This window comes from Mya arenaria, chromosome 10 (assembly GCF_026914265.1).
Source record: "Mya arenaria isolate MELC-2E11 chromosome 10, ASM2691426v1".
Taxonomy (NCBI): domain Eukaryota; kingdom Metazoa; phylum Mollusca; class Bivalvia; order Myida; family Myidae; genus Mya; species Mya arenaria.
Genome location: NC_069131.1, coordinates 21,888,588 through 21,902,574, shown reverse-complemented (window position 1 = coordinate 21,902,574; position 13,987 = coordinate 21,888,588). Strand labels below are relative to the sequence as shown.

Genomic DNA, 13,987 nt, shown 5'->3' with positions numbered 1-13,987 from the left:
ACATGACATGTATTTGGATATAAACGTCATTTTTTTCATTATAAATGTGTCATTAAGGGGCTATTTTGATTAACAACTGCGATCAATCATGAATGACGCAAAGCCATTGGTACAGGACTGGTCATGCGGTTACATCAAATTTTTTCCACATTGGATCACTTATCTTAAATACGTACCAAAATTTAAAAACCCTTAAAAGTCAGGAAAAACTCAATTCTCTTTAATTCTTTGATTAAGTGGGACTGTTAACTTAAGCAAGGTGGGTTCTTGTCTTCAATCTAAAGACTCATAAAATCCAAATACCATTTCATTTTGTAACCCGCAAACAATGCGTATTTTGGTTCGGCTCAATCAAGAATTTTCTATGGGTAAAGAATTAATGTGGGAAAAGATGTAATGCTTTTTTCAGTATTATTAATTGTTGTTTTGATGTTTAATTATCACCATTGAACTAGTTACCAACAAGAGTGTATGCTAACAGAGATAAGTAAAAAATATCTAAAATGAGAACAGCCTAATGCACAAGTCAGTGTTTTTCGTAAATATGGCACAGTAGTTGGTGCAGCGGGAGTGGGGTCTTTCGGGGATAAAGTTGACCTGATATTTATGCATATGATGATACACCACAGTCGGGGTTGAGAAGGCTACCCTTGGACTTTCTCTATGCCAAGAGGATTTTACGCAATCATCAGGTTGTCTAAATATCCTATGAGTTCAAGCTAAACACACCATGCCCCGGCCCTTACCTGGTGGGGCAAAACTACTATAGGTGCAGTTCGTACTCTAATATAGTAGTTTTGTCGTGAACGACTCTAGTAAGGGTTTTGATAACTATACGTGTGTCATAATATTGCACTTTTAGACGGAATTCACCACGATCAATATAATCAATGTTCAACTGGCATTGGATCGTTTTTCATTGTTCGTTATCTTATTAGCCGTTGTTTACAGTATTAACGTTTCATTGAGACGAAATAGATACCAACATATGAACAACAAACCATAAAACTTGATAACTGTCTAAAGTTTTCATTATCAGCATATAAATAAATCAGTACAATTGAGAAATGTGACATGAATAAACTATAATGTAAAGCATGATAATAGTATATAGCATTGAACCTTTTATGTAACAAACGAGGTAACAACTAATTTTTAGAATATTTTAAAATACCACTGAATTTGTTTATATACATCCCATTTTAGTTATTGTTCCAGTATGAAATAGTGTTTCCAGTTTGTATAAAGTTCGTTCGTTACCATGCTTTTAAAATATATTCAATGATTATTATTAGACCATGAAAGAAGTTTTAAAAATAGGTGCCTCAAAAATACAGATTATTCTTCTTGGCCTATGAATACAGTTTCATGCTTAACTGTTCATTAAAAAAGGTCCATTTTGCCTCGAGGAAATCGTGTTTTAGGAGTTATATATATATACATCTATTTGTACAACGTGTTGGTGAGAAATGGAGCAATGAAATAGCGAATGCTGATTGGTTGGATTAGAGTGAGCGTGGTCTAACGAACAATGCTCACTCTATGAAAATTAGTCTTTTATTCCATCTAAAAGTTGCATCTTTGGTTTGATCATATTTCAAAGATTTGACAAACAATAAAAAATATGGAATTTTTGTACGATCATGTCGATGTCGATACTACCTGTACGAATATTGAACAATAGTTTTAGGTGTAATCATTTTAATGTACTAGTTTCATAAACATCCCTATTGTTTGAACCAGTTTTCGTGTATTTTTAGCTCAACTATTCGAAGAATACGATGACTTTATTACTCGCCCCGGTATCAGCGTCCGATAAAAGTGTTATAGCAAGTTAGCATTTTTACATATAACTCTTTAACCCTTTATTCACTACACTTAACATTTCACACAATTGCTCAGGGCAGTACACAATGGGTTACTTAACTCCATATTTTCCTAAACACAAATTATGGCCCCTGATTGACTAAGGAACTTAGTTATAGGGCACATTGTGTCAGGTTAAAGTTATATCGCAAGTAAGGGTATAAAAGGTAGTTATACAAATACCAACTTGCCCTAAAACTTTAACCTGACACAATATGCCCTAAAACTAAGTCAATCAGGGGTCATAATTTGTATTAAGGAAACTATGGAGTTACGTAACCCCATTGTGTAATGGTTCTGAACAACTGTTACATATTAAGTGAAATGAATGAAGAGTATTGGGTTTAAATGAAAATGCAATGTTGACCTAAAACATTAACCTGACACAATGTGCCCTAAAACTAAGTCAATCGGAGGCCATAATTGGTATTTAGATATTTATGGAGTTACGTAACCCCATTGTGTAATGGTCCTCAACAACTGTTACATATTAAGTGAATTGAATGAAGGGTATTGGGTTTAAATGAAAATGCCATGTTGACCTAAATCTTTAACCTGACACAATGTGCCCTAAAACTAAGTCAATCAGAGGCCATATTTTGTATTTAGATATTTATGGAGTTACGTAACCCCATTGTGTAATGGTCCTGAACAACTGTTACATATTATGTGAATTGAATGAAGGGTATTGGAGTTTAAATGAAAATGCCATGTTGACCTAAATCTTTAACCTGACACAATGTGCCCTAAAACTAAGTCAATCAGAGGCCATAATTTGTATTTAGATATCTATGGAGTTACGTTACCCCATTGTGTAATGGTCCTGAACAACTGTTACATATTATGTGAATTGAATGAAGGGTATTGAAGTTTAAATGAAAATGCCATGTTACCCTAAAGGTTGAACCTGGCGCCGACGTCGTTGCGAGTTGTAAAGTTTATACCTCTTTATAGTAGAGCGTAATATATTTGAGTGGCCTCAACCTATGACCGATAAGTGCCCGTCATTACCTACGAATGGGTTACTGTAAATTGAATTTCTAATATTACAAGAGACGCTTGTCAAACACCATGCCCCCCACCTGAGCGCCATGATGTCAGGATTATTTGGACAATTGAATGAAATATACACGGACTGAAATGAAAGCTTATTTGTAATTGACATTGGATGCCTTTTAGGCAGTTTTAAGATTATGACCATTCAAAGTGTGATGACAGTATGTATAGTTTTTAATAATGTTCCGATGATGGCTGATATTTGCAGATAAAGTGTATCCTCTTAGCAGCAGGGAATAAGTATATATAACAAAATTTTAATGATGAATATGAGTAATGACCTTTGAGTCTATGACCTCAAAATCAATAGGGGTCATCAAACCTAAATGTCAAGTTTGAGGGCCATGGGCGCAGGCATTATCAAGTTATCACACAGAGAAGCTCTTTGCATTCAAGGTCACTGTGACCTTGACCTTTGACCAAAATGACTCCTTAATCAAAGAGAAGGTAATTAACAGGTCAGGCCCAACCCCAAAGTGAAGTTTGAGGGCAATGGGTGCAGGCATTGTAGATTTATCACTTAAACAACATTTATGCATTTAAGGTCACTGTGACCTTGACCTTTGACCCGATGACCCCTAAAACCAATAGGGGTCATCTACTGCTCAGGCTCAACCTCCAAGGCAAGTTTAAAGGTCATGGGTGCAGGCATTGTATAGTTATCTCTCAGACAACCGTTTATCATACAAGGTTAATGTTAAAAAAACTTTTTTACTAATGATCGCTCAGATAAATATATCTATTGGACATGCACAGATGTCATTGAAGTCTGGAGATCTAGCTCTTGTTGATAAATTCAATAGCACTTTTAGATATATTAATGATATTCTAAGTTTAGATATTCCTGAGTTTACAGATAACATTCAGTCGATATACCCTTCACAATTGCAACTTAATAAATCTAATAGATCCGTTTTAAAAGCATCCTATTTAGATCTGCAACTCGAAGTAAAGGAAGATATATTGAGTATCAATCTTTATGATAAACGTGATGATTTTAATTTTAAAATAATTAATTACTCTTCTTTAGATGGTGATGTTCCTAGTTCACCATCATATGGTGTTTTTATTGCACAGTTGATAAGATTTGCTAGAATATGTACAGATGTAAAAAAAAATCAGCTCTCGCAGTAAACTTATGACGCAAAAACTTCTAAAACAGGGTTTCAGATATTATAAATTAAGGAAAACTTTCTCAAAATTTGTTAATGGTCATTATAATCTCATTTCAAAGTACAATAGTAGTCTTAAATCGCTGATTGCTAATAGTATTGCTCATCCCGATTTTTATGGTGATGTTTTAAAGAAAATTCGTAAAATTAAAATGTTTCCAGCAGGTAGTTGGGCAGATAGACTTAATGAATTACTTGGATTTTATTTAAACCGTGGATATAAAGGTAATATGTTGGAGAGCACTTGGAGAGCACTTGCCTTCTAATTTTTGAAGATGAATACCTGAAACAAAATATAGGGTTGAATATAGCATCCTTTCATAACTAAGCTTTCAGTCCTTTGATTTTTTTATGAAGATTTTGCTAATTCATGTTATCTTTAAAACCGTATTTGGCGAACACGTTTTTGTCTGACTCGGAGTGTTTTGGCATGTGACTTCATTTTCTTCAAATTTTCTACACTTTCAAATCATTTGGAAGGAAATATTAGCTAATACATGTCGCTTTTATTTTTAATAATGTTTTCCTTATTTGTTCCCAGTTTTAGTACAATGATGCTTTTTATTATGAAACTCTATGACACAGTTTTAAACCTTTTATTTTATAAGGCAGACTGTGTGGGATGTTTATAGTTTCAAACAATGACTGCATCGTATCTTTGAAAAGTTTTTGCATTAGGTGCTCTGAATTGTATCCCTCCGTCTGCAGATAGAGTTGGGATCTCTAATCATAGAAGTACTTGGGGTTAACCTATACGTTTATTATTATTTGTTTTATTGATAAGTTTCCTCAAGTTAATGCATACTTTGATAAGATTAACTTTTGCGTTTTATCTTTATTAAGGATTGTTGGGATAAGAGTGAGGTCTGTGCACATAAATTGGTTTAACACCCCAGTAAATTTACATTTTACTGACCGTTCTAAGGCGGTACCTTACAATTCTTGATAAAAATACCTTACATATATATATGTATGCACTGTGCTGTTTGTGGAGTTTTGTGCTGTTCTTCTATGTTTCTTGTTTGTGATTTTATGTTATATGTCTTTGGCGTTTACCCAAACCTCCAAGTTTCCTGGCCATGGGTGCAGGCATTGTCGAGTTATTACTCGGACAACCTTTTATCATTCAAGGTCACTGTGACTTTGACCTTTAGCCCAACGACCCCCAAAATCAGTAGGGGTCCTCTACTGGTCAGACCCAGCCTCCATGTCAACTTTGGTGTTAAAGGTCTAGGCATTGTTCAGTTATCACTAGGACAAGCTTTAAAATCCTTTTACCATTAAAGGTCACTCTAACCTTGACCTTTGACCCGATGACCCCTTAAATCAATAGGAGTCATTTTGGTCAGATCCAACCTTCATGTCAAGTTTGATGACCAAACGTCAAGGAATTGTTGAGTTATCACTTGTACAAGCTTTAGTCTACCGACGGACCGACCGACCGACCGACATGTGCAAAGCAATATACTTCTCTTCTTCGAAGGGGGCATAACTTATTAGTTTTATAACAGGAAATGATCAACCTATGTTTTACTAGGATAAATGAACATTTGATTTCATCGCGCACGTTTTTTGTTAGTATAAAATTAAATGAAACCAGGAAATAGCAAAGGGTGTTTTCACTATTTGTAGGTAAAGTTAGACAAGAACAAATTTACATATTCTGCGTTATTCTATAAGTATCTGTTTGCGTCGTTTCCGCACTAAGATCTATCTAAAACTTGGCTGGCTTTCAAAGTCATATTAACGTTGCAACCTAATTGAAGTTGTTTAATGAAGTGGTCTTTTAGTTAGCACCATTTTACACCGCATAACAGTTACACCAGATTTACCATTTTACAAACACCGGGGCATAAATCTTTGAACACGTCATGTTAAAATGTAGATCTTTCTATACTCGATTTCGATTTGCTGTTCTAAAGCCCTCTCCCTAAACGTCTTTATAATATTATTCTGAAAGTGAGCCTAAAAAATCCTCCGTTTAGAATTCGCATCAGTGGTCCCCGCTTAGGAACCAAGACCAATTGTAATTCAATTTATCCAAACTATCCAAAAACTTGTGAAACCTGTAAAGTAACATTTTATCGAACTGTGTATGCACTATCTGTGGACATAGAGAATAAGATTAATGAACCATTATTATTTAAACTGTTAAAAACCTGTAAAAAAACATTATGGCTTGAAATAGATATTGGACACTTGACAAAGCAGAACACAATAGATTTGATATATATGCCTTTAATCGTTAACACACGAATTTAACCGAATTGAGCCAAGCCAACTAACGCAGTCGGGGCGGTGAAACACCTTTTGTATGTAATTATTTTTAAACAAAAACCCCCAAACAATAATAGCTTAATGAACAAAAAACTGATACACAAAACATTTAAACAAAAACATATATCAGGAATGAACGATTAACAAAGTATTTTTCGTACTTGTATTTTACAGGATGTGCATATGTACAATGTTCATCATACTAATTAGAGTTACTTTTATGCTGGTGATTGACCAAATACAAACTAAGATAAATTATGATCCTGGTTAATAAAACCATCTTCACGTGTACTGAATGCAATAACGTTCATTAAATATTTCGGAAATATATCAACCGCACCTTCGTAGATATCCGTTTTGGTTCGGAAATTGGATTTTTTTTGAAATGTTGATTGTGCTAATGATGTGGTTGGTAGTAAAGCATAAGCTTATGTTATTTTTGTTCAATCACAGCATGGACCACATCCTATGGACACATTGAAGAACATAAGTCCCTATTAGAATTGGAAGTAAAATTGATCGTTTAGGTTTACAGTAGCTACGCCCCAGCAGTCCAAATGTGTTCTCAGTTACATAACAACGTTTTCCCGCCTTGGGGATTCTTGTTTTCTCCGAGGATCTCTAGGAAAATGGCCCTAATTACGAGTATATAAACCGCTTTCAGATACTCCATTCTTCAGAAAGCATATTTTCTCCAGAAAACAAGGTAAGTGGATGTTTCTTGCATTTTAGCTTTTATTATCTTTAATAACTTTATATGAAAGGTTTTATATATCTATAATGAAAGCTACAAATTTTATTGCATGTATTTAACTTCTCTGACTCTGCTTCGAAACTTAAAACTCGTTTTTCACTATGTTAAATTTGAATTTGTTTTTATTCAACATTTCCCTACCACTTGCATCAAAATATTGTTTGTACATTGTACAGTGATTGATAAATTGCAAATGTATAGCAAAAAACTACAATAGGTCATTTTTGTTCTCGTGTGTGTTTAATGCGAAACGTCTCCAAATTGTCACTTTAACATTTTAGATACAATGCACCATTGAAGGTACCTCATTCTACCATGTTTGTTTTTCCAGATGTCCCTGTCCACCGTTGTATTGTTGGTTGTGTGTTTGACGGCGACTCGTTTTCTGTATATACACGCAGCAGTCGTATTCAGTAAGTTTTTTCTGTTTTATTTGAAGCTAAAATCTGCATTGTTTGTGTACGCGATATCCAGGTGGTATTCCAGATGTACTCGATCAATAGGGCGATTTGTGTATGTTTGCAAAAGGGTTAGAAATTTAAACACGATTTTTCGTCTTTTAACTCATTCGTGGACCCGACTATTTTCGTATTACTGTTGGTAACTAATACACATCTTTTATTGTTTAGCGTTTCGATAGGGGATTTCGATTTTGGCAAGATATAACCGTAAATAGTTGTACAAATTATACAAAATAAAGGAATGAAATTGTTATACGAACAACTTTATGACTGAAATGTTTAAAGTAAATGTACAATTTTAATGTATGATTCAACTATTGTAGTTTCAAGTTTGGCTACAGGTGTTGTTTTTTTTGAGAATTAAGTTGTCAAAATATAATGCTAAAACTTTAAATACTTTAACCAAAAACTATCGGTCTCTTATTTCAGCTGATACTTACTAAGCTTAAACACGTTTTTTCTTGATTTATTTTCCCGATGAATCGTAAAATTAACAATTGTTTTCTCCTAACGGTATAACAATATTTACTTTGAAAGTCGCACTACAACGTGGTACGATATTTATTAAATACAGATGCGTGTATCCTGTGTTAGTATCATCAGCTTCATCTTTGTTTCTAATGTACATTTTAGCGTCAAAATTGCTTTTAACTGGACCCTTGGGCCATATTCAATATCTGGTTTAACTTCTATTTTTGAGTTCGGAATACACATCACATCAGATGTGTAATTTAAATGAAGTTTTGATATGTAATTTAAAAGAATGTAATGCAATCCACTCACTCCGCAATAACTTGAACGGTTTTAAAAAGGTGGCGTACACATATATAATCTGCTTATTTGTCCTTAGTATGCCATTTTAAGTATTATAAAAGGTAATTGTAATCCGGTCAAGTACCATTTTTGCCTGTATATAACTCCTGAATATATTTTGATACTAATTCTGATAAATTTTAAAACTTCAGCATGTGACGAAACCGGTCTAATTTCTATAACAACGTTTCCATCGAAAGCCAACAAGATTGCCATTGACTCCTCGAATACAGTTTTAACGATAGATGACTCAACCTCCGGAATCCTAAAAATTGCCGCTGGAAAGGTAGGCATCAATTTTAAGAAATGACGTGTAAGTACAGACGTGTATATTAATAACAAATGAAACTGGAAATGCCTTTATCCGTTAGAAATATTTAGAAAAAAAACAACATACTGCAGAACTTCATGTCATACATGTCGGTTTTCAAAAAGTCTACTCTAAATGTGTAATTAATAATTCCGATTTTGCAGGATGCGCAAATCACAGTTGCGTTTTCGGACTATGACATGTCCACCGTCAAAGCTTTTGCCGGCGATGCCGAGGCTTACTCGTTGCAGTGCACCGAAATTGACAGTACTGGAGTTAGTAAAACGGTGACGGCGAGCGCTGCAGCATCGTAAGTGATCAATATGAACACTTTTCCATTTTCTATAAGCTTAACTGCTCAGTTGAAATTACTATGCGCCCTCCTTGTAGTGTAGTTTAATGTTTATCGCGTACAGATCTGTCAATAACTAATCTTAATTCGTTTTGGTAAGTTATCAACGTGACCAGTTCTATTACATTCACATTGATTATGTGCAAGCTCGTACCGAAAACTACTTGTGGTCGTCAGGGGGGGGGGGGGTGTAGGGGGGTTTGGTGTGTTCATGACACTTAAATTCCTATTCTTCAAATGAAATGTCGTTGATTCCTTAAAAGTAATTTCCGGAATATTTTGTTTCGAGGTATGTGAGCTATATACAGAGTTTCATAGGTGTCCCCTATTTTGTTGGAGCTTACTTTCATATTAGACAAGTTTAATTTTTTCTTCAAAATCAGCACAGATTTGAGAAGACTCCCCTTTAACTTGTTTTGTATATCTCAGAATCGGCACAGATTTGAGCAAACTCCCCTAAAACTTGTTTTGTATTCCCCAAAATCAGCACAGATTTGAGCAACCTACTCTTAAAACTGTTTTGTATTTCTCAGAATCAGCACAGATCTGAACACAGTAACGCCTACGTACACTGTATCATCGAGGATTACGGCTACAAATGACGACGCTACAGCTATCTCCAGTATAACTGTTGGAAATGATTTCCTCTACATAATTGTAGTTCCAAGTAAGTTATACATTATAAGAGGAATCACCCGTCGACACCAAACATGTTTTAGTATTCATATATTACAAAGACGGCTATCGTCGAAAATATATAGAACCATATAAAGACATTAAATTTAAACACGTGGTTTCACCGGAACTTGTGCGTAACTAAATAAAAGTAGTTCCATACAGATACTGTTTTTATTTCCCGTCGGCGAGATATGAAATTCCAGCTTGGACAAATATCTGTGTCTACTTAACTAGAACTGGGGCAAGTAAATGCTACTGCACCCACAAGTCTTATTTAGAAAAAAACACGAGCTAGTTTTTATATAATATATATGCACGATGTTTGGTGTTGTGTGCTGTTGTTCCATGTTTCTTCTTTGTGATTGTTTATGTGTTCTATGTCATTGGCGTTAAGCCTGTGCCATAAAACGGGGTTAATGTTTAAACATTTGGCTACTGAGCTTGTTTCTAGAGTTTTTCACAAATATTCGAAGACCTAAAAAGGTTTTAATGTAACCTTTATCCAACTATGGAGTTCAAGAATGCATTTAACGATATATGCCTTCTAACATCATATAACGCTCATTAAAGCTGCATATAAGTTATTTTAGAATGCTATTGTTGAAACTTGCTTTTCATTACCATAAGCAAATTATATTGTCCCCGGGCTTCGTTTTTGCTGTATTTCATACGTTGAGCTTAAACATTAAAACCATAATCTTATTTCCAGGTGTATACACAATTAGTGTAGTCAGCTGCGATGCTTTTGCGCATGACGGATCATCGAAGGTCGCAGCTCTTTCTGTTGCCTTGCTTGGCGCAAGCGGGTAGGTATCTGAATAAAGCCTTGCACATCATCAGACGTGCTGCGATATGTCCTACACCACCTTGTATACAAATGGTTAATTCTTTGGTAGGGTTAAGGGCGGCCGAAAACTTCATTGATAGGTCGATAGTTATCCATAAATTTATGCGTATGTATTATAACTTTTTCGAGTTAACACTTTCTGACGTCAAAAACGACTCCATGAAAACGATTGTCATGTATTGCAGCAATCCCAGAATATATTAGTGCATCTATGATAAACACAGCAATGCCAGAATATATGATAAACACAGCAATGCCAGAATATATGATAAACACAGCAATGCCAGAATGTATGATAAACACAGCAATGCCAGATCTAAAATAAATAGTATGTGAAACTTCCAAGTGTGACCCTTCTTATAATATAAACTCTTCCATGGAACTAGTTCCATGCCCGCCATGGTTGCAACCAATTTAGTACAACTAGTTATTTCTCTGCATTGGTCAAGCTAGCCGAAACGTTTATTTATTGGTGAATATGTATCCAGTAATTTCTACTTACCAATCGAATCATCTTCTGAAAGCTACTAGTAATCTTAATTTTAAACAATTGACTTCTGACGGTTTTTAATCAAATGCAGATATGTTGACATTACTTATTAAAGGAAATATGCATAATGATATGAACATGTTTGTTTTTATCAAATAGATGCACGTCGTCCAGTAATGCTGGGGGAGCACTTATGTCGAATGTGGCGTTAAAGGCGAGCACAGCCGGCACATACAAGGCCACAGTAAAAGCATTCAAGTTCTTTAGTCAGCCTAGTGTGTTGATCGAGTGTGCAATCAAAGTGTGCCCTAGCGGCTCAAGCTGTGCAGCATTGGTAAGTATTTAAACTTGATTATACGACTATCCCCAGCAGAGCTATTGAACGTGTCTTCTGGTTGTAAGCGGATAGTGCACGAGAATTTCGAGTAATCCCACTAGCCGATACATTGTATTTAAGATGGCCATGATAATATCTAATGTATATCTTTCGGTAAATGTTTTTATTTGATCTATAAATCTGTATTTATTAATTCATTTATTTGCTCACTAACATATACAATACCCTTATCGCCGTACAAATCGGATATAGTTACTCATTTTTTTTTTCTTCAAGTTGCCTCTTACAGACGTAAGAAACCGTTTCGCTTGGAGGAACACTAATTTTATTCTCTGCTTCGCCTCGGACAAAATTGTTTATCCCTGCAAAACGGCTAATTACGTCTGTAAGAGGACACCTTTGAAGAAAAACTCCTACTATATATATTACAAAGATGCGAGGCCGAGTGTTCAGAACATTGTTAAAGTTAACAACCAAATTAACAACATTGTTAATAACTTGAACTAGTTGATGTGCTCCGACTTAAAAATAAACGAATACAGCTGAAACACTATTTCCAGAACATGAAAGATTTGAAAATTTACTACAATATCATTAATAGTAGTACTCCGATTTAACAAAGTTGCGGTCCTTTGTGCTATTACGTATTTATACCTTCCGCCTACGCAATATTAGGGTATAAATACTCTTACGTTCTACCCGATAAACATGTTTTTTACATCCAACCAAACACTTAAATGCAATCATTTATTGGTCAAGCTATTTTGTTGCGTTTTGTCTGCGGTACTTGTGTGGCATTGTATTCTTTCAATTAGGCGCCTACTTTACGATTTATTTTTATTCCGACATGATCCTATGGCCTTATAGAGAATTTAATATCTAATGTTACAGTCCACCGGAGATTGTGCCCGAAAAAGGAGGTACGTTGAGTCTGTGGATGACGGTAGTTATTCCATGACCACCAGGGATGTTATTGAAGTCATTGATCCATTCACAATCGGTGCAGCATCTGTACCTACAGGTAACTATATTAAATAGGTTTTAGTTCATGTAGACTAGAAACAAATTGACATCATTTGAATATTTAAAAAATCTAATCTAGGACATCTAAATTCATAAAAACTATTTAATAGAATTATTTTATACATCGGCCATTTATTAAACATTGGTGCGTGTTTCCTGGTGGAAAATCGAAACATTGTGTATCTGCATACTTTCAAAAATACAAACAAATTGATAATGTACATGCGAATTGCAAAAACCATTTTACTGTAAACCTTCAAAATAGCAATATGATATAGATGAACTAGTCCCGAAAAAGGGTAAATTTAGAGGAGATAAACCTGCAGTACCACTGCGCTAATTGATAAAATTGAACCTTACTGTTAACAATGCTTATTATACGTTAAAACCGTCTTTAGACGTTTTCGCAATTCACAGCGACATAGCTATATTATAACTCGACCGAACTTTACCTTACTTTACCAATGAATGTTGCGTATCGTTGATGTAAGAACGGTTTCCATTTTCAGTCACCATCTCGGCCATCCTTCTCTCGACTATCGCATCGCTGTGGGCTTCCGCATAAGACGACCACGTGATTGCTGCGCTTGACTGAACACCATGACCCGATTACGTGACACAGCAATGTGCGGATGGATCTCGTCATAAATGAACACTTGCGTGATTTCCGGTTAAATTATTTTGATAAAATAGTTAACGAATAAATGCATATATATTAAATCTATTGTGTTCTGCTTTTGTCAAGTGTCCAATATATTAAAGCCATGATGGTTTTTACGGGTTTTTAACAGTTTAAAGAATAATAGTTCATTAATCTTATTCACTATACTGTACCCAGATTGTACATACATAGATTGATAAAAGGTTACTTCACAGTTTTCAGTTTTTTTGATAGTTCTTAGGTCAAAATTATAATGTCTTGGTTCCTAACCGGAGTCCAACGATGCGAATTCAACTTCCAGAATACTTTTGGAAATAATATAAAGGCTTAACCTGTAGGTCAAGGGCTTAGAACAGCAAATCGATTATAGAAAGATCTACATTTTGAGATGACGTGTTCAAAGATTTAACTTGTACAATGGGAAATAATGAAAACGCCCTTTGCTAATATTCGGTTTCATTTAATTTTACACTTAACATAAAAATGTGCGCGATGAAATCAAATGTTCATATATCCTCGTACATAGGCTTATCATTTCCTGATATAAAACTAGTTAATTGTATTAAAATTCAATTTACTTTAACTGATTCGTAGGTATGACGGGCACTTATCGGTCATACCTTGATGCCACTCAAATATATTTAGCTCTCCTGTAAGGAGGAATAGCCTTTACAACTCGCAACAACGTCGACGTCAGACTCCAGTTTGGACCATGGCATTTTCATAACTCCAATACCCTTCATTCAATTCACTTAATATGTAACGGTTGTTCAGGACATGACACAATGGGGTTACGTAACTCCATAGTTCTCGAAATATAAATTATGGCCCCTGATTGACTTAGTTTTAGGGCATATTGTGTCGGGTAAAAGTTTGTATTATTACTTTCT

At 34.9% G+C, this 13,987-nt stretch overlaps 1 protein-coding gene across 1 annotated transcript; it reads left to right on the top strand.

Annotated features, from left to right (window-relative positions):
• The first annotated feature begins 7,466 nt into the window (after positions 1 to 7,466).
• On the top strand, positions 7,467 to 13,101 carry LOC128205300 (uncharacterized). Its single transcript, XM_052906830.1, has 8 exons — positions 7,467 to 7,538; positions 8,552 to 8,685; positions 8,874 to 9,019; positions 9,595 to 9,728; positions 10,449 to 10,545; positions 11,236 to 11,410; positions 12,305 to 12,434; positions 12,946 to 13,101. The coding sequence occupies exons 3-8, from the start codon at positions 8,910 to 8,912 to the stop codon at positions 12,999 to 13,001; spliced, it is 702 nt and encodes a 233-aa protein (XP_052762790.1). The 5' UTR covers positions 7,467 to 7,538; positions 8,552 to 8,685; positions 8,874 to 8,909; the 3' UTR covers positions 13,002 to 13,101.
• Positions 13,102 to 13,987: the final 886 nt, after the last annotated feature.